Genomic DNA, 21,504 nt, shown 5'->3' with positions numbered 1-21,504 from the left:
GCTAAGGTAACTGAACTAAATGACTATTGCCCTGTAGCACTTACTTCTGTCATCATGAAGTGCTTTGTGAGGTTAGTCAAGGACCATATCACCTCCACCTTACCCGACACTCCAGATCCCCTACAATTTCCATACCGTCCCAACAGATCCACGGACAATGCAATCGCCACTGCACTACACACTGCCCTATCACACCTGGGTCTGAACTCATTCATGTGCAACTGGGTCTTGGACTTCCTGTTGGGCCGACAGCTCCTCCGCCACGCTGATCCTCAGCACGGGGCCCCCCAGGGGTGTGTGCTTAGCCCCCATCTGTACTCCCTGTTCGCCCACGACTGCGTGGCCACGCACGACTCCAACTGAATTATCAAGTTTGCTGATGAAACGACAAACAACGACAGAGCTGAGGGCAATGGCATCATGAACTTTACCCAGTACCAGGACATTTTAGACAAAAACCTGTTTGCCTCTGCCAGGAGGCTTAAACTTGGCCGCAGCCCATCAAAATCCACAAAGGAATGGTTAATTGACCACAAAATCAACATTTTGTAATTGCCATCTCAGTCTCTGGACTTTGACCCCATTGAAAACCTGTGGTTTGAATTGAATGGAGTGGTCCATAAGCGCAAACAAAGGATACTGGGAAATATCCTGTATGGAGGAATAGTCTAAGATCCCTCCTAATGTGTTCTCCAATCTCATAAAATATTTTAGAAAAAGGCTCAGTGCCATTATCCTTGCAGGGTGAGGTACAGTTTATTGGAAGTATGGGTTCCAATAATTTGTACCCCTATCTTTTTAGAATTTTTTTTTATCAAGTTCTCTTTCTCTGAGCAATTGTATTAGAATAAAATAATATAATTTCCCCCATACAATCTTTTTTTCTCATCTTTATGAAAGTTGTCAATCATTTTGGACCTGACAATATGTGTCCAGAGGTAGGTTGCACCATTGAACAAAAATCTAAACGCAACATGTAAAGTGTTGGTCCTATGTTTCATGAGCTTAAATAAAAAATCCCAGAAATTGTCCATATGCAAAAAAATACTTTTTTCTCCCAAATTTAGTGTACAAATTTGTTTACATTCCTGTTAGTGAGCATTTCTCCTTTGCCAAAGAAATCCATCCACCTGACAGGCATGGCATATCAAGAAGCTGAATAAACAGCATGATCATTACAAAGGTGCACCTTGTGCTGGGGACAATAAAACGCCACTCTAAAATGTGCAGCTTGGTCACACAAGTTTTGAGGGTGCGTGCAATTGGCATGCTGACTGCAAGAATGTCCACCAGAGCTGTTGCCAGAGAATTGAATGTTAATTTCTCTACAATAAGCCACTTCCAATTTGAATGCACAGAGATACCGTGATGAGATCGTGAGGCCCATTGTCGTGCCATTCATCCACCGCCATCACCTCATGTTTCAGCATGATAACGCATGGCCCCATGTTGCAAGGATCTCTACACAATTCCTGGAAGCTGAAAATGTCCCAGTTCTTCCATGACCTGCATACTCACCAGACATGTCACCCATTGGGCATGTTTGGGATGCTCTGAAGCGACCTGTACGACAGCGTGTTCCAGTTCCCGCCAATATACAGCAACTTCGAACAGCCGTTGAAGAGGAGTGGGACAATATTCCACAGGCCACAATCAACAGCCTGATCAACTCTATGCAAAGGAGATGTGTCGCGCCGCATGAGGCTAATGGTGGTCACACCAGATACTGACAGGTTTTCTGATCCACGCCCCTACCTTTTTCTTTATTAAAGGTATCTGTGACCAACAGACGCATATCTGTAAGGCCTAATGAATTTTTTTTAATTGACTGATTTTCTTATATGAACTGTAACTCATTCAAATCTTAGAAATTGTTGCATGTTGCGTTTATATTTGTGTTCAGTATATAATATGCATTGTAGTATACAACAAACAGGTTTTCCTCCCTGGATTATCCCTGCTGTTTATGGCTTTTCACTTACTGTTCTTCTCTCATTTATATATTAAAATGTACACTTGAAGTCAGAAGTTTACATACACTTAGGCTGGAGTCATTAAAACTCGTTTTTCAACCACTCCCCAAATTTCTTGCTAAGAAACTGTAGTTTTGGTAAGTCGGTTACGACATCAACTTTGTGCATGACACAAGTAATTTTTCCAACAATTGTTTAAAGAAATATTATTTCACTTATAACTGTCACAATTGTGTGTAGGAATGGACCAAAGCACAGCATGGGTATCGTTCCACATATTTACATTTTCATGTGAAACTATGCAAGACAGACAAATTATAAACAAAAACAACAAACCGTGACGAAGAGGTGCTACCTGCATAAACTCAAAATAATCTCCCACAAACACTAGTGGGAAAAACAACAACTTAAATATGATCCCCAATTAGAGACAACGATGACCAGCTGCCTCTAATTAGGAATCATAAGAAAACCCCAACCTAGAAAAAAGAACCTAGAACACAACATAGAAAATAAATAAACTAGACAACACCCCCCAGTCACGCTGTCACAAAAAGAGCCGTGTTGAATAGACCAAACTGCCGCGGGAATATGGATGCTCATATTTTAATTTAAAAAAAAAGGAGTAAAGCATCCACTGGAAAAACAATACACACGACAGGAACAGTCTTACAGGCATACAAAAACGCAGTGCAAGAACAACTACCCACAACCCCAAAGAAAAACACACACACCTATATAGGACTCCCAATCAAAGGCAACTCAACACACCTGCCTTCAATTGGAAGTCCCAATCACCAACACAAACATTCACACACACAAAACTGCCATGTCCTGACCCCAAAACTAATACAATAGCTCCATCTGTTGGTCAGGACGTGACAGTACCCCCCCCCCCAAGGTGCAGACCCCGGAATGCACCTACCAACAGAAAACACCAACAACAAAAAATCCCCAACAAAAACCCATTAAACAATAACCCCTAAACAATAAGGGAGGGAAGGGAGGGTGGCTGCCGTCAACGACGGCACTGTGCTACACCCTCCCTCCCCAACCCACCTATCCTGGAGTTGGCTCAGGTGCAGGACGTGGACCTCGCTCCACCTAGCTGCGCCGGGCAGACGGGCCACTCGGGCTGACCCTGGCTGGGCCGGAGGACAGGAGGGCCACTCGGGCTGACCCTGGCTGGGCCGGAGGACAGGAGGGCCACTCGGGCTGGGCCGGAGGACAGGAGGGCCACTCGGGCTGGGCCGGAGGACAGGAGGGCCACTCGGGCTGGGCCGGAGGACAGGAGGGCCACTCGGGCTGGGCCGGAGGACAGGCGGGCCACTCGGGCTGGGCCGGAGGACAGGCGGGCCACTCGGGCTGGGCCGGAGGACAGGCGGGCCACTCGGGCTATGCCGGAGGACAGGCGGGCCACTCGGGCAGCTCCGGGCAGTCGGGCCACTCTGGCAGCTCCGGGCAGTCGGGCCACTCTGGCAGCTCCGGGCAGTCGGGCCACTCTGGCAGCTCCGGGCAGTCGGGCCACTCTGGCAGCTCCGGGCAGTCGGGCCACTCTGGCAGCTCCTGACTAGCGGGCCGCTCTGGCAGCTCCTGACTAGCGGGCGGCTCTGGCAGCTCCTGACTGGCAGGCAGCTCTGGCGACTCTTGACTGGCGGGCAGCTCAGGCGACTCTCGACTGGCGGGCAGCTCAGGCGACTCTCGACTGGCGGGCAGCTCAGGCGACTCTCGACTGGCGGGCAGCTCAGGCGACTCTCGACTGGCGGGCAGCTCAGGCGACTCTCGACTGGCGGGCAGCTCAGGCGACTCTCGACTGGCGGGCAGCTCAGGTGACTCTCGCCTGGCGGGCAGCTCAGGTGACTCTCGACTGGCGGGCAGCTCAGGTGACTCTCGCCTGGCGGGCAGCTCAGGCGACTCTCGACTGGCGGGCAGCTCAGGCGGCTCTCGACTGGCGGGCAGCTCAGGCGACTCTCGACTGGCGGGCAGCTCAGGCGACTCTCGACTGGCGGGCAGCTCAGGCGACTCTCGACTGGCGGGCAGCTCAGGTGACTCTCGCCTGGCGGGCAGCTCAGGTGACTCTCGACTGGCGGGCAGCTCAGGTGACTCTCGACTGGCGGGCAGCTCAGGTGACTCTTGACTGGCGAGGCTGGGCTGACGCACTAGACGCCTGATGCGTGGGGCTGGTACTGGACATGCCAGCCTGGAGACACGCACCTCCATGCTAGTGCGTATGGTGGGAAACACCGGACCGTAGAGGCGTACTGGCGGTCTTGAGCGCAGGGTTGGCATCACCCCTTCCGGCTCGATGCCTTCTTCGCCCTGGCACATGCGGGGCGCTGGTACTGTGCCTACCGGCCTGAAAATCCCAGGCCTCACCACAGCCCCAACCCCAAAGCACGGGACCTGTCCAGTCTGCCCTACAAGGGTACGGGGTGCTGGCCTGGGGCTCCAATCTCGCCCTGCCAAATAGCCCTTGTGCCCCCCCAAAAAAAATTATTGGGGCTGCCTCTCGGGTTCTACCTGCCTCCCAGGCAGGTTGTCACAGTGGGCCCGCAACTGCTCCCATGTCCAGTCAATCCGCTCCTCCAATACTTCCAGCGACCAGGAATCCATCTCCTCCCGAGCACACTGCTTCCAATAGTCCTCCTGTGGCTTCCTCCTCTTCCACTGCTTGGTCCTTTGGTGGTGGGTAGTTCTGTCACAAAAAGAGCCGTGTTGAATAGACCAAACTGCAGCGGGAATATGGATGCTCATATTTTAATTTTAAAAAAAGGAGTAAAGCATCCACTGGAAAAACAATACACACGACAGGAACAGTCTTACAGGCATACAAAAACGCAGTGCAAGAACAACTACCCACAACCCCAAAGAAAAACACACACACCTATATAGGACTCCCAATCAAAGGCAACTCAACACACCTGCCTTCAATTGGAAGTCCCAATCACCAACACAAACATTCACACACACAAAACTGCCACGTCCTGACCCCAAAACGAATACAATAGCTCCATCTGCTGGTCAGGACGTGACACACACCCTGACCTACTCTACCATAGAAAAATACAAGCTCTCTATGGTCAGGACGTGACAATAACTCACTGTGTCACAATTCCAGTGGGTCAGAAGTTTACATACATTAAGTTGACTGTGCCTTTAAACAGCTTGGAAAATTCCAGAAAATGATGTCATGGCTTTAGAAGCTTCTGATAGGCTAATTGACATAATTTGAGTCAATTGGAGGTGTACCTGTGGATGTATTTCAAGGCCTACCTTCAAACTCAGTGCCTCTTTGCTTGACATCATGGGAAAAATCAAAAGAAATCAGCCCTCAGAAAAAAAATTGTAGACCTCCACAAGTCTGGTTCATCCTTGGGAGCAATTTCCAAACGCCTGAAGGTACCACGTTCATCAGTACAAACAATAGTACACAAGTATAAACACCATGGGATCACACAGCCGTCATACTGCTCAGGAAGGAGACGCGTTCTGTCTCCTAGAGATAAACGAACTTTGGTGCGAGAAGTGCAAATCAATCCCAGAACAACAGCAATGGACCTTGTGAAGATGCTGGAGGAAACAGGTACAAAGGTATCTATATCCACAGTAAAACGAGTCCTATATCGACATAACCTGAAAGGCTGCTCAGCAAGGAAGAAGCCACTGCTCAAAAACCGCCATATAAAAGCCAGACTACGGTTTGCAACTGCACATGGGGTCAAAGATCGTACTTTTTGGAGAAATGTTCTCTGGTCTGATGTAACAAAAATAGAACTGTTTGGCCATAATGACCATCATTATGTTTGGAGGAAAAAGGTGGAGGCTTGCAAGCCGAAGAACACCATCCTAACCGTGAAGCAAGGGGGTGGCAGCATCATGTTGTGGGGGTGTTTTGCTTCAGGAGGGACTGGCATGCTTCACAAAATAGATGGCATCATGAGGATGGAAAATGATGTGGATATATTGAAGCGACATCTCAAGACATAAGTCAGGAAGTTAAAGCCTGGTTGCAAATGGGTCTTCCAAATGGACAATGACCCCAAGCATACTTCCAAAGTTGTGGCAAAATGGTTTAAGGACAACAAAGTCAAGGTATTGCAGTGACCATCACAAAGCCCTGACCTCTATCCTATAAAAAAATGGTGGGCAGAACTCTGTGCGAGGAAGGAGGCCTACAAACCTGACTCAGTTACACCAGCTCTGTCAGGAGGGGCCAACATTCCCCCAACTTATTGTGGGAAGCTTGTGGAAGGCTACCCAAAACATTTGACCCAAGTTAAACAATTTAAAGGTAACGCTACCAAATACCAATTGAGTGAATGTAAACTTCTGACCCACTGGGAATGTGATGAAAGAAATAAAAGCTGAAATAAATCATTCTCTCCACTATTATTCTGACATTTCACATTCTTAAAATAAATTGGTGATTCTAACTGACCTAAGACAGGGAATTTCTATTAGGATTAAATGTCAGGAATTGTGAAAAACTGAGTTTAAATGTATTTGGTTAAGGTGTATGTAAACTTCCGACTTCAACTGTATATTGTCTTCCATGCATGTACTACCCCAAGTTTATCAAAGCCTACTACAATAAAGCATACCATTGTTGATGCTAAAAGATACAGAGACGTCTCAAAAGACACAGGCAGGAAGAGAGAGAGAGAGCACGAGGACAACATTCAAGACAAAATATGCTGTGAAAAGTGTTAAACAGTGTTTCATTCTTCAGTGTACATGATATATGTAATACAGTGTATCTAACTATTATTATTGTACTTTAGTTGGTATGATACCATATTATGTGCTCTGTGTGTGTACTTACCGACAGGCAGGCTCTCTCTGCAGACTTAGACACACTGTTCATGTTAATAATCTTCTTCAGGATTGTAGGCTAATGCGATTAGCATGAGGTTGTAAGTAACAAGAACATTTCCCAGGACATAGACACACTGATATTGGCAGAAAGCTTAAATTCTTGTTAATCTAACTGCACTGTCCAATTTACAGTGCACATTTCTGAACATGAAAAGTTATTAATAAACAAGTTAGGCACATTTGGGCAGTCTTGATACAACATTTTTAACAGAAATGCAATGGTTCCTTGGATCAGACTAAAACTTTGCACATACACTGCTGCCATCTAGTTGCCAAAATCAAAATTTCACCTGGGCTTGAATAATACATTAGGGTCTTTCTCTTGCATTTCAAAGATGATGGTACAAAAAAAATACAAACAAACTTAATTTTTTCTTTGTATTATCTTTCACCAGATCTATTGTGTTATATTCTCCTACATTAATTTAACATTTCTACAAACTTCAAAGTGTTTCCTTTTAAATGGTACCAAGAATATGCATATCCTTGCTTCAGGGCCTGCGCTACAGACAGTTAGATTTGGGTATGTCATTTTAAGCAAAATGTTTAAAAAAAGGGGCCAATCCTTAGCATGGGTCTGAAGAGACGCACTTTGTCAGAGAGAGTGAGAGATTTGAACTTGTATTGTACAAAAGATATTCCAACCAGTTCATGGGCCTTTGGTGTAGATCGTCACTAGCCTCTATGCTCTCTCTGAGGAAATGATGTGACCTAACCTGTTCTTCACTCTTAGAACACATTTCTCCATGCATAACCCTGGTAATGATTGATTGTCCTATCGCACAGACATCAGAACCATGTTTGTATTGATATAAACAGTAACATTTTGAAAGTTATCCATTAGCTTACATTGAAGTGTGATGTTTACATTGGATCACAGCATGTCTACTGCAAAATAGGCACATGGATTTGGCATTAGTTGGCACGATATTCTATTCTTCAAAGTTATCTCAGCTCTATTATATTCTACTCAAAAGACAGGGTGCAGTCTCTTTATTAGCTAAAGATACAAAAGAACACAGGGCAGCAGTAGTGGAAAAAGTACCCAATTCTTATACTTGAGTAAAAGTAAAGATACCTTAATAGAAAATTACTCAAGTAAACGTGAACGTCACCCAGTAAATACTACTTGAGTAAAAGTCTAGAAGTATTTGGTTTTAAATATACTTAAGTATCAAAAAGTATATGTAGTTGCTAAAACATACTTAAGTATCAAAAGTAAAAGTAATATATATATTTTTTATATTTTTTATTTTTTTTACAGATAGCCATGGTCACACTCCAACACTCAGACATAATTTACAAACAAAGCATTTGTGTTTAGTGAGTTCACTAGATCAGTGGCAGTAGGGATGACCAGGGATGTTCTCTTGATAAGTGTGAGAATTGGATAATTTTCTGTCCTGCTAAGCATTCAAAATGCAACGAGTAAGTACTTTACACCACTGCAGGGCACTGTAATCAACTTCATAAACAATATTAGCTAAAGATGCACAAAAACACAGGGCAGGGCAGGCGCATTGTATTTGTTGGTTTTTACCACTTTCTCCAATCACACATCTCCAATTGTGAATTTTTACACTGCAAAATAACTGACTTTCGACTTGTGAGTCTGTAGGTCTGTGATCAAATGGGGATGCAACAATATTATTGGCCACATAGGGTCAGTGTTGGCTTGGTTTTAGATGAGGGATCTACCTCGTCCCTTTCAAATTGCGTTCACGTCGCTCAAGCGCTCTGATTGAGTTCCCGAGTGTGGTTTGACTTTGAAGGCTATATCAAGCGAATTGAGACTTCAACGAGGACTATTTACGTTTACAAAAGATAGGCTACACGGTAAAGAGAGGTTAGTAGCCTACATCAAAATCCAAGTATAAACTACGACAGTCTGTCGTTCATATTTATTGAAAAAATGAAAAGAAAATTGGCGTCAGTCATTCATGGTAGTCGTTGTCATCCTATTTTGCATAACTCAAGGCTACAACATTTTTGTCTTGTCAACAAAATATAGTTTAGGGTAACAATCACTCTTGTTAGTTTAATGTTTTTATTAACATTTGTTAGATTACAGAATATTTCATTTAATAATAAGTGTCCTTTCAGTTAGTGGCTCAAGTAAGCTCCTTATTTTTATCCATGTAGACTGCTGGTGTGCTGTTCTCTGTTGCTCCCATTTAAAAACTATAACCCTATAGTCTACACACAATAAACACAAGAAAGATAGACTACAACAACCTCAATCAACAACTGTAAATACTCTATTTTGGATGTTTGAAATGTGATGAACTTGAAGTATGTGGTGTGATGGACTATCAGTATAATTCCTCTCCTTTCACTAAGCCCGTCTCCTTTTTAATTATTTATTTTACCAGGCAGGTCAATTAAGAACAAATTAATATTTATAATGACGGCCGGTCTCCATTGACAGCCTCTCCCCTCTCTAGCTCTTGTCCTGTTGTCACCCCCTGCTCCAGCATGGACCTTGGAGTGACACATCGTCAACGCCACAACCCTGTTGACAGCATCTGCCGTAAGCTGCAGACCATCCAGCGGCACGACCGTGAGGTTAACCCCTCCTCGCCCTTCCAGATCCCAAAATTCACTTCCAGCAGCTACGACAGCCCCCAGTCCGGCTTGCGCCGCAACCTGGAAGTCATCCTGAAGAAGCGCGAGAGGGAGGGGCTGTTAACCCCCAAGGGTTCACCCCAGCTTTCCAGGAGCTCCCACTGTCCCAACTCCACCTCTGTCAACCCCACCATGAACCCCCCAACCCCAGTCAATGCTACTTTCACAATCACCAGTAATCCCGGGGAGTGGAGGGGCACAGGAGTAGGGTTGGGGTTAGGAGGGCAAGGGAGAGGATGGCAGAGGAACTGCTCCACTCCGACTGTCCAGACTGGAGACACGTTTTTTAGCTTCTCTCATGGTCCCCAGTTTACTCAGCCTGAGGCGGGGACAGGGTCTGACGGCAGTGAGAGGCACAGGACCCCATCTCTGTCCCAAACTCACACACCTGCACATAGCCTGCTGTCCTATAACCTCAACTTCTGCTCTTCGGACTCCACTGCCAACCTGCTGCAGAGTGAGCTGCCTTACCCGGCCCTGGTTGTCAAGAGACTGTCCACGGGAGACGGTAAGGGGAATACACACACTCACTGTGGGATTACGAAAGCACTGCTCAGTTCTCAGTGAACAATGATATCAATGATGGATTATTGATCACAGGAGTTTAAGAGCATTCCTCAGGCCGCTCACACACTCCTTTCCATTTGCCATCTCTTATGTCACACACATTATGCACATTTTATTATCTTGCCTCAAGGAAAGTTATGCAACTGACAGAACAGTCATATGTTTATTGGCCACTGATGTCTGTTGATGAATTGGCCAGTGCAGTTACAGAAAGTGTGTTTGTGTGTGTGTGTGTGTGTGTGTGTGTGTGTGTGTGTGTGTGTGTGTGTGTGTGTGTGTGTGTGTGTGTGTGTGTGTGTGTGTGTGTGTGTGTGTAGGAGCCATGTCCTCTGAGAACCGGAAGGAGATGATGGCTGAGGTCAGTCTGATCTGTGAAGAGGATTTACTAGACACCATTTTCCACGCTTGTGACACCCAGCGCAGAGGTACTCACTCACATACAGTACTGAACTTTCAAAGTATCAAATATATACTGAACACAGAAGTACACTGGAAATATCAAATCTAGCACATTGTGAAGTACACACTCTTCTATCAAGACTCACAGTATCGAACACACACAGTAGGAGGCACAATCTCATACTCACTGTGATAATGTTTTGTAAAAAAGGCAGTCAATAATTTGCTCCACTGGGGTGTAGCCAAGTCTGCTTTCTTTTATTTGTTTCTGAAGCAGTCAGTGACGTGGTACAAGGGCTCTAGATTCCCTGTGGGTGGTTCTCTTTACAGTCCAGTTTTGTTTACTGAAAGCTGTTACTGAAGAACCTCAGGCGGAGGAAGGAGATTGCTATGACGCCTGGCGAGGTCCCTTACCATGCTATTCAACAGACTGACCACAGTAACCCAGTAAATTACTATGGTAAAGACAGTAACCGGGCCCCCTCCTGCTCCTTCAGGTAAGGTGTACGTGTCTTGTATCGTGGACTACCTGCGTCACACCACCAGCCGGGGTTCTGAAGACTGCGGGCTGGAGGAACTGTGTAATATGCTGGACCCAGAGCACAAAGATGTCTCCATAGACCTGGACACCTACCACGCCATCATGAAGGAGTGGATCGATGACTGCAGAAAGAATGGGTACTGGAGCTGTTTTCTGTGTCCCCCCCCAAATGGCACTCTTCCCTTTTATAGTGCACTACTTTTGACCAGGGCTCTGGTCAAATGTAGTGCGCTACATAGCAGTGCATGTCGTCTTGTCCCACTTTTGTCTGTAGAGGGTGCTGTGTTCTAATTCATCTGTTCTGTCGCAAGGGCAAATGGATACCAATTTTTGCAGCCGGATATTCTTATCAACGAGCTTGTTGTCTATCAGATAAGATTTTGTAACTTTTGTGTGGTAACCGTTACAAAACCGCTGCATTCCTGGCTGTGTGTGTAAGCAAGCCTGTGATATTGTGACTGTGTAATGTCATGTTTCTGGGTGTCTGTCTCCTTGTTTTGACCACAACCACAGGGACGACACACCAGAGGACCTCACTCAAGAGTCTGTCAGACTCCGAGACAACCTGTCAGGTGAGTTGACACAGACATATAGTCTGTCAGACTCCGAGACAACCTGTCAGGTGAGTTGACACAGACATATAGTCTGTCAGACTCCGAGACAACCTGTCAGGTGAGTTGACACAGACATGTAGTCTGTCAGACTCCGAGACAACCTGTCAGGTGAGTTGACACAGACATGTAGTCTGTCAGACTCCGAGACAACCTGTCAGGTGAGTTGACACAGACATATACAGTTGAAGTCGGAGGTTTACATACACTTAGGTTGGAGTCATTAAAACTAGTTTTTCAACCACGCCACAAATGTCTTGTTAACAAACTATAGTTTTGGCAAGTCGGTTAGGACATCTACTTTGTACATGACACAAGTCATTTTTCCAATAATTATTTACAGACACACTTATTTATAAGTGAAATAATCTATCACAATTCCAGTGGGTCAGAAGTTTACATACACTAAGTTGACTGTGCCTGGAAAATTCCAGAAAATGATGTCATGGCTTTAGAAGCTTCTGATAGGCTAATTGACATCATTTGAGTCAATTGGAGGTGTACCTGTGGATGTATTTCAAGGCCTACCTTCAAACTCAGTACCTCTTTGCTTGACATCATGGGAAAAATCAAAAGAAATCAGCCCTCACAAGTCTGGTTCATCCTTGGGAGCAATTTCCAAATGCCTGAAGGTACCACGTACATCTGTACAAACAATAGTACGCAAGTATAAACAACACGGGACCACGCAGCCGTCATACTGCTCAGAAAGGAGACGCGTTCTGTCTCCTAGAGATGAACGTACTTTGATGCGAGAAGTGCAAATCAATCCCAGAACAACAGCAAAGTTGTGACGATGCTGGAGGAAACGGGTACAAAAGTATCTATATCCACAGTAAAACGAGTCCTATATCGACATAACCTGAAAGGCCTCTCAGCAAGGAAGAAGCCACTGCTCCAAAACCGCCATTAAAAAAAAGCCAGACTACAGTTTGCAACTGCACATGGGGACAAAGATCGTACTTTTCGGAGAAATGTCCTCTGGTCTGATGAAACAAAAGTAGAACTGTTTGGCTATAATGACCATTGTTATGTTTGGAGGAAAAAGGTGGAGGCTTGCAAGCCGAAGAACACCATCCCAACCGTGAAGCACAGTGGTGGCAGCATCATGTTGTGGGGGTGCTTTGCTGCAAGAGGGACTGGTGCACTTCACAAAATAGATGGCATCATGAGGGGGGAACATTATGTGGCTATATTGAAGCAACATCTCAAGACATCAGTCAGGAAGTTAAAGCTTGGTCGCAAATGGGTCTTCCAAATAGACAATGACCCCAAGCATACTTCCAAAGTTGTGGCAAAATGGCTTAAGGACAACAAAGTCAAGGTATTGGAGTGGCCATCACAAAGCCCTGACCTCAATCCTATAGAAAATTTGTGGGCAGAACTGAAAAAGCGTGTGCGAGCAAGGAGGCCTACAAACCTGACTCAGTTACACCAGCTCTGTCAGGAGGAATGGGCCAAAATTCACCCAACGTATTGTGGGAAGCTTGTGGAAGGCTACCCAAAACATTTGACCCAAGTTAAACAATTTAAAGGCAATGCTACCAAATACTAATTGAGTGTATGTAAACTTCTGACCCACTGGGAATGTGATGAAAGCAATTAAAAGCTGAAATAAATCATTCTCTTACTATTATTCTGACATTTCACATTCTTAACTGACCTAAGACAGGGAATTTTTACTAGGATTAAATGTCAGGAATTGTGAAAACTGAGTTTAAATGTATGGGTGTATGTAAACGTCCGACTTCAACTGTAGTCTGTCAGACTCCAAGACAACCTGTCAGGTGAGTTGACACAGACATTAGAGGACTAATCAGAGAAACGGATGACTGTTCTGAGGCGTGAAGTTTTTCCAGTTGATATTCTCTTGTACGATGTCTCCAAGTAGCCATGTTGCCCTCTCTCTATCTCTCTCTGCTCTCCATTTAAGAGAACGTCTCCTTCTGTCTCATTTTATCAAATCAATGTATTTTCTCCCTCGTTCTCTAAGCATAGATCATTTCTCTCCTTCTCTCACTCATCTCTCTCTGCCTTCTCTCTGTTAGCTAAGAGGTCTGTCCTGCTCAACATGACCTCAGGCAGCCTGGAGGCATTCGGAGGGGAGGTGTCACGAGCAGATCTGTAAGTAATGTTCGGGTGTGCGTGCTTGACGTTGTCCAATTCTACATTTGACTTTAACCGTGTTTTACCCTGTTGTGTGTTGTGTGTATTCCTCCCCAGTGAGACGTCAGACCTGGTGTTCTGTGTGTCCGACCTGCAGTTCAGTAACCAGAAGCTTCAGCAGGAGGTGAGGAAGCTTAAGCAGAGCGTGGAGACCATGGAGGACCATAACCAGAAACTAGCAGAGGAGAATGAGGAGCTCAAGTCACAGGCCAGACTGTAAGGATTGTACACACACACCAACAGATGCACACACACACACACACGCAGTCACACGTGTAGTTTTTAAATGCCCATCTTCCTATTCAATTGTCTTAATTGAACCTCCTATTAGGCCCCCCACACACACATCCCCAATTATAATGTCCCTCTCTCCCCCCTTTAGAGGCCAGCAGCTGGCCCAGAATGAGAAGATGCTGAAGGATGAGGTGGAGGAGATGAAGATGAGTCTAAGCTGTACAGAGGAGGGCAGAGCCAGGGCCTCGGCTCAGAGCAAACATATGGTGTGTGTATATACACATACCATCTTCACTGTCATGCTATTCGACCATCTACCCTGAACAAAAGGCAACATGCAACAATTTCAAAGATTTTACTCAGTTACAGTTTATATAAGGAAATCAGTCGATTTTAAATAAATTCATTAGGCCCTAATCTATGGATTTCATATGACTGGGAATACAGATATGCATCTGTTGGTCACAGATACCTTAAAGAAAAGGTAGGGGTGTGGATCAGAAAACCAGTCGGTATCTGGTGTGCAACCATTAATGCGGCCAGACACATCTCCTTCGCATAGAGTTGATCAGGCTGTTGATTGTGGAATGTTGTCCCACTCCTCTTCAATGGCTGTGCGAAGTTGCTGGATATTGGCGGGAACTGGAACACGCTGTTGTATTCGTCGATCCAGAGCATCCCAAACTTGCTCAATGGGTGACATGTCTGAATATGCAGGCCATGGAAGCACTTGGACATGTTCAGCTTCCCGGAATTGTATACATATCCTTGTGACATGGGGCCGTGCATTATCATGCTGAAACATGAGGTGATGGCGGCTGATGAGTGGCACGACAATGAGCATCAGGATCTCGTAACGGTGTCTCTGTGCATTGAAATTGCCATCGATAAAATGCAATTGTGTTTGTTGTCCATAGCTTACAGTATGCCTGCCCATAGCATAATCCCGTCTCCTCCATGGGGCTCTCTGTTCACAATGTTGACGTCAGCAAACCGCTCGCCCACACAATGCCATACTGTCTGCCATCTGCCCGGTACAGTTGAAAAAGGGATTCATCTGTGAAGAGCACCCTTCTCCAGTGTTCCAGTAGCCATCGAAGGTGAGCATTTGCCCACTAAAGTCGGTTACGACGCCGAACTGCAGTCAGGTCAACACCCAGGTGAGGACTATGAGCACTCCAATGAGCTTCCCTGAAAAGGTTTGTGCAGACATTCTTCGATTGTACAAACCCACAGTTTCATTAGCTGTCTGTGTGTTTGGTCTCAGACGATCCCGCAGGTGAAAAATACCGGATGTGGAGGTCCTGACCTGGCATGGTTACACGTGGTCTGTGGTTGTGATGCCGGTTGGACGTACTGCCAAATTATCTAAAACGACGGAGGCGGCTTATGGTAGAGGAATTAACATTCAATTCTCTGGCAAAAGCTCTGGTGGACATTGATGCAGTCAGCATGCCAATTGCATGCACCCTCAACTTGACACATCTGTGGCATTGTGTTGTGACAAAACTGCACATTTTAGTGGCCTTTTATTGTCCCCAGCACAAGGTGCACCTATGTAATACCATGCTGTTTATTCAGCTTCTTGATATGCCACACCTGTCCGTTGGATGGATTACCTTGGCAATAGAGAAATGCTCACTAACAGGGATGTAAACAATTTTGTGCACAACATTTGAGAGAAATGCATGTGAATGGAGCATGTTATGGGGTCTTTTATTTTAGCTCATAAAACATGGGACCAACACTTTACATGTTGCGTTTATATTTTTGTTCAGTGTATATTGAAAACAGGTGCTTCCACACAGGTGTGGTTCCTGAGTTCCTATTAGGGTAATCTATAAAGATGCTGGGCAGGCCATTATTTTGACTACCATGGCTATGCTGCCATAGGATGATAATGCCCCGGTCCACAAGGCACGGTCACTGAATGGTTTGATGAGCATGAAACAAATATGTTAACCATACGCCATGGCAGGTAGCCTAGTGGTTAGAGCGTTGGGCCAGTAACCAAAAGGTTGCCGGATCGAATCCCCGAGCTGACAAGGTTCGTTCTGCCCCTGAACAAGGCAGTTAACCCACTGTTCCCCAGTAGGCCGTCATTGAATTTGTTCTTAACTGACTTTCCTAGTTAAATGAGAAAAAAGATCTCAGTTACCAGATCTCAACCCAATTGAACACTTAAGGGAGATTCTGGAACAGTGCCTGAGACAGCATTTTCCACCACAACCAACAAAACACCAAATGATGGAATTTCTCGTGGAAGAAGGGTGTCGTATCCCTCCAGTAGTGTGCCAGACACTTGCAGAATCTATGCCAAGGTGCACTGAAGCTGGCTCGTTTCAGTGTTTCATTTGGCAGTTACCTGTATGCAACTAACTATACAATGTCCAGAGCCATATACTAACCCAACATCTCCCCAACAGGAGAGAGAGAACCAGAGTCTGATTGCAAAGATAAGCTGTCTTCAGGATGAGGTACTGTACTGGATACCTTTCTCTCTGCACACAGAACCCCTTTCAGCAAGATCTACATTGATCTTGGGTCATTTCATTACTTTATCATGTATTTAATTGGAGGCATCTAAAAGGTGCTTCTATGTGGTTGTCATTCCTTTAATGAGAGATGGATTTAGTGGCAAGTCATCAGGATTGTGCTCTCCGACCAATCAGTGTCATTGATCAGTTAAGTACCTACTAGGGCGAAACAACAACAAAGCAGCAGGACTTACCCCCCTGGGAACTTCCTGTCTGCTTTTTTTCCAGGATCTAGGACAGTGTTTCCCAACCCTGGTCCTCGAGTACCTCCAACAGTACACAGTTTTGTTGTAGCCCTTGACAAACACACCTCATTCAACTAATTGTGGGCTTGATGATTAGTTGACAAGTTGAATCCGATGTGTTACAATATAAATGTGTACTGTTGGGAATACTGGAGGACCAGGGTTGGGAAACACCGATTTAGGAAATGCCATTCCATAGCTATCTAGTCTAATGTACCTTGTCCACTGTTAGGTGACATGGTAGGGTAAAATAAGCCATTTGTTTTGGGTAGAATTACTCATCTCTCCCTCCTCCTACCCCCCTCTACCTTTGGACTAGAACATCAAGGTCACCATGGAGATGGATGACCTCCAGAAGAGGATGATTGAACTGTGTGACCTAAACGCTGAGCTGCAGGTGGGTCCACATAACTGTTGTGTGTCTGCAGTGAATAAAAGTGAACAAGCTATTGTACCGTCGAGGGAATAAGCGATTCAAGGTAGGCAAACTAGAAAGCGGTTTCCTGGAAACAGATTAAGCCTAGTTCTCGACTAAAAAAAAATCACTTTCAATTAAGGTTCTCCGTTTAGAATGCTTCTTGGTAATCTGTTTCTGGTCAACTGCACCTAGAAGTAAAGTAAAGGTTGTGTTAATGTTTGTTTTGCCTTTCATGGTCTTCTGAAAAGGCCTGGAGTGCAGTGCTATGGACCTACGTAACTGGCCTTTAGGATCAAAGTGATCCCCCACGCCTGCTTCTGATTGGTCTGTCTGTGTTGTGGAAGAGTGCCAGTGCTGTCATGGTGTAGTGTCTGTTCTCTCATCCACAGGTCCAAAACCATTCCTTCGATGCTGTCGTGAATGAAAAGGAATCCCTCATACTCCAGGTCAGTATCATCTGAATAAAGAACAAAGCTTTTCTTTGTAGTACTTTTTGTTCAGTATCTGTTCAGTAATGAATAAAGCTGTATCATTGTTGTAGCCGTGCTGTCCCCTACATTCGCCATGGTAACACGGCTGTACAAAGCGAAAGTCACATTGTAGATTGGGTTCCTGAGATCAGTAATAACCCAGGCTTCAGGGTATGGAAGCCTTTTGATCTTAACATTTTTGATCTGTTCATTCACATGACCGTACATTTAGAACGTTTCAGAGACATTGTCCTGGGGGAAATATGATATTGTTGATGAAAATCAAGAATATTGCTGTCATGTTGTCGCCCCTCTACAGAAGTGCAGACAGATTGAGGAGCTGAAGGGTGCAGTGGTGGAGTACTCGTCGGTCACAGAGGTGAGGAGGCTGTCTGGAAATCATTACCCTATCCCAAATCTCCCCTTAGCCCCTAGTTCCATGCACTAGACCATAAAGGAGTGGATGGGTACAAGCGGCAACACTGTGACCCACTGCTCTGAACTGCTGACCAGAGAGCTCTGCAAAAGTATTTGTCAGGCCTCCCGAGTGGTGCAGTGGTCTAAGGCACTGCATCACAGTGCTAGCTGTGCCACTAGAGATTGTGGGTTCGAGTCCAGGCTCTGTCGCAGCCGGCCGCGACAGGGAGAACTATGGGGCGGCACACAATTGGCCCAACGTCGTCCGGGTTAAGGGAGGGTTTGGCCGGCAGGGATGTCCTTGTCCCATCGCACACTAGCGACTCCTGTGGCGGGCCGAGCGCAGTGCATGCTGACACGGTTGCCAGGTGCACAGTGTTTCCCCCGACACATTGATGCTTCTGGGTTAAGTGGGCATTGTTTTAAGAAGCAGTGCAGCTTGGTTGGGTTGTGTTTCGGAGGACGCATGGCTCTCGAACCTTCGTCTCTCCCGATTCCGTACGGGAATTGCAGCGATGAAACAAGACTGTAACAACCAATTGGATACCACGGAATTGGGGTGAAAACGGGGTATAAAAAGTATTTCTGTCTCTCTCAGCAGAGCACTATGGATATCCATGTCTTTCTGTCTCTGTCAGCTGCAGTGAACATGTATTAGCTGCAGCAGTAGTGTTGTTATCTAACCGTGTTTGATGTCTGTTGTCTCTGACAGCTGTTGAGAGCAGACAAGACCAAGCTGGAGAGACAGATGCACATGATGCAGCCAGACATGGCAGTGTAAGTACACTGTACTAGAGATGGCGCCTTGACTGTTCTAGTAGCAGGATTGGGGAATGCTGTGTATTCTCTCTGTCCTTTTATCTTTTGTAGTTTGTTCTGTTTGGTTTGCTCTCTCTCTCTTTCTGCCGTGAAGCAGTCTTTTCTCTGTGGAGTGGGATGACGTTCATTTTTTTTCGTTCTCATTCTCTCTGCATTCTCGTTCCCTCTCTCTCTCGCTCCCTCGCTCTCCCTCTTGCAGTGCAGGTCTCTCCCTGTCGGTGGCGTACAGGTTGAACCAGAGCACTTCAGGATCCCTGCAGACAGAACTGGCCCTTGCTCAAACACCTCTGGAGGTTAGTTAAATATATCCCCTAGTTCCATGTTTGCGGCCTGTGAATTGAACACCCACTCTCTCTGTTTGAGTACGCTCACACCTTTGAGGACCAACCCACTGTATTCACCCAAAACATCAGCTCCAGGGACCCTATTAGGCTATAGTTTACTGACACCATCAGCCTATCCGCTTCAGGGTTAGTGACCAAGTCGTGTTGTTTTATTTCCAGGGTGCGGATTGTGTGTCGCCGCTGAGCTTTGCATCTGCGCTAGATGAGACTCTGGACAGGGAGGTGTTACTGCTCCTGCAGGGCCCCACACCTGACCAGATGTCCCTGGAGTTCAAGAGCCTCATCAACAAACTGGTACTCTATACAGTAGATACAGCAGACATTGTCCCAATTATACACTATAGATACAGCAGTCCTGATAATTCATTAGATATCTTCAGCCCTTACGGTCCTAATTATGCACTCAATACACTATGCAGGGACTGGTATCTAACCAGCACACATTTTAAAAGCAGTGTGCATGGAGAAAACAACTTTTTGTGCATCTATGATGTCATTGTTCTTTGACTATGTGGTGTAGATGCATTACTAATTTTCTTCCATAGCAAATTGAATTTGATTAGTACTTAAAGTAGTTACGCCTGAAACACATTCATTGTTTTTCTGTTTGTTTTCAGAAGAGCGATTTTAAGGACGAGGGCCTCTCCATCTTGTCAACACTCAGAGGACTCATACACCACTATGGAGGACCAGGGGCTAGTAAAGACCCCAGACTGCAGGTGAGGGGCATACACACCCACACACTATCTTGATCTCTCTCTCTCTCTCTCGTGCGCGCGCACACACTCACACACACACACACTAGAGAACCATTAGAGTGGCTGTATCAACCCACTATCTAGCCCAGTGTTACTGAGTCACTCTGTACCAGAGAACTCTCCATATTCTCCGGTGTGTGTAGGTGTTTGTGTCTGTGCGTAGGCATGCTGGGGGTCAAATATGTGTACCAAAGCGGAGGTTGGTGTTTCTCTAGGTTCAGAGATGCAAGAGAAGAGAGCAAATTCATTTTGGTTCTCCATCATATTGCTTTTCACTTATCCTGTTCTTTCAGATCAGTGCAGAATGCAGATACAGGAAATGAGACAAGGAAAAGAGCAATTAGGCTATTGAGATGCACCCTACTGAGTTCAATGTAGGGAGGAGTTTGAGCTGAATAGGACTCTCTCTGCTCGTAGTTTTTATAGGATTACATAATATGGCCATTCTCTCTCTCTTCTCAAGAGATCCCTAATCTCCAATGTTATATAACTATCTCTAGCCCATCAATGCATATTAATGCTGTGCGGCTTAGTGTGCTGTAGCGTAAATGCAGTCTCTCTCTCAACACACACACACACACACACATGCGCGCTCTCCCTGCTCTCTCGTTCTCTTTGTCACCTCCCTCTGTCTCTCTCTTTCATTCCCCCTCTCTCCCTCCCTGTCACTCTATTCACTCCCTTTCCTCTCTCCCACCTCCTTTCTCTCTCCAATCTGCATTCGTCAGACACGTCCACAGTAAACATTCTTCTTGAGTAAAGAGTGAGTGCAGTAGTGTCACTGACTGTGACTAAGAGATGGACACACTTTACTGTATGTCTAGTACTGCTGGATAGACTATCGGTCTGACTGCCGGAGACCCAGCAGCTCCAGGAAGAGGCTGACTCCCTGCCCTTTCTCCCCCCCAGGCGGTGCAGTCTGAGCTGGATCAGAGGAGGACAGAGTGGGACCTCAGCCTGGAGCAGTTGGACCAGTACACTGACTCCCTGGAGAAAGAACTGATCAAGATGGCCAGCAACATAAGGAGGTCCCGCACTGAGATACTACACCTGTCGGTCAGGTGAGTGGGGGTTGAGTGTGTGTGTGTGCACGCCTGTTGGAAGTGAGGGTCAAGAGGAACTGGTGCTGCTCTTCTCTCACTGGTCAAGTAGGTTTTGTGGGTCTTGTATAAGAGAGGGTTACAGTGTGGAGGGAGGGGCTGTCATTGTCTATGATACTACAGACCCTGTGGCAGGAGGGATCTAGGGAGGAATCTGGTCATATTTGTCTGCTTCCCTCTGCTCTCCTGAAGTCTCTGTGCTCTGGGTCTGACTGGGTGACCTCTAACCTGTCTAAGTAGTGGTTGGGTCCTGGCCCAGAATGGCTCTCTGTCTGTAGCTGCCTCATTGCCACGTGGGCCCGTTCCACACTGCCGCCCTGCTCTGGAGGATAAAAGGGGGAGGGGGGCCGTTATCAGGCCAGGCTGTGGGAACGTTGTCTGGGCTAGCCAGCTGTGCACAGGCCC

At 46.0% G+C, this 21,504-nt stretch overlaps 1 protein-coding gene across 1 annotated transcript in view; it reads left to right on the top strand.

The window, feature by feature from the left end:
- The first annotated feature begins 8,568 nt into the window (after positions 1–8,568).
- Positions 8,569–21,504, top strand: part of LOC106609163 (inositol 1,4,5-triphosphate receptor associated 2) — a 26,530-nt gene continuing 13,594 nt past the window's right edge. The window contains 17 exon segments of the mRNA XM_014207646.2: positions 8,569–8,694; positions 9,277–9,981; positions 10,358–10,465; positions 10,937–11,117; positions 11,494–11,552; positions 13,640–13,715; positions 13,815–13,973; positions 14,140–14,257; positions 16,418–16,468; positions 17,093–17,170; positions 17,581–17,637; positions 17,981–18,040; positions 18,791–18,855; positions 19,097–19,190; positions 19,401–19,535; positions 19,859–19,960; positions 20,909–21,060. Coding sequence (XP_014063121.2) covers positions 9,324–9,981; positions 10,358–10,465; positions 10,937–11,117; positions 11,494–11,552; positions 13,640–13,715; positions 13,815–13,973; positions 14,140–14,257; positions 16,418–16,468; positions 17,093–17,170; positions 17,581–17,637; positions 17,981–18,040; positions 18,791–18,855; positions 19,097–19,190; positions 19,401–19,535; positions 19,859–19,960; positions 20,909–21,060 — 2,153 coding nt within the window. The 5' untranslated portion in view covers positions 8,569–8,694; positions 9,277–9,323.

This window comes from Salmo salar, chromosome ssa07 (genome assembly GCF_905237065.1).
Source record: "Salmo salar chromosome ssa07, Ssal_v3.1, whole genome shotgun sequence".
In the NCBI taxonomy this organism is placed as follows: Eukaryota; Metazoa; Chordata; class Actinopteri; order Salmoniformes; family Salmonidae; genus Salmo; species Salmo salar.
The sequence above is the reverse complement of the archived record's forward strand: the minus strand, read 5'-3'. Positions and strand labels throughout refer to the sequence as shown.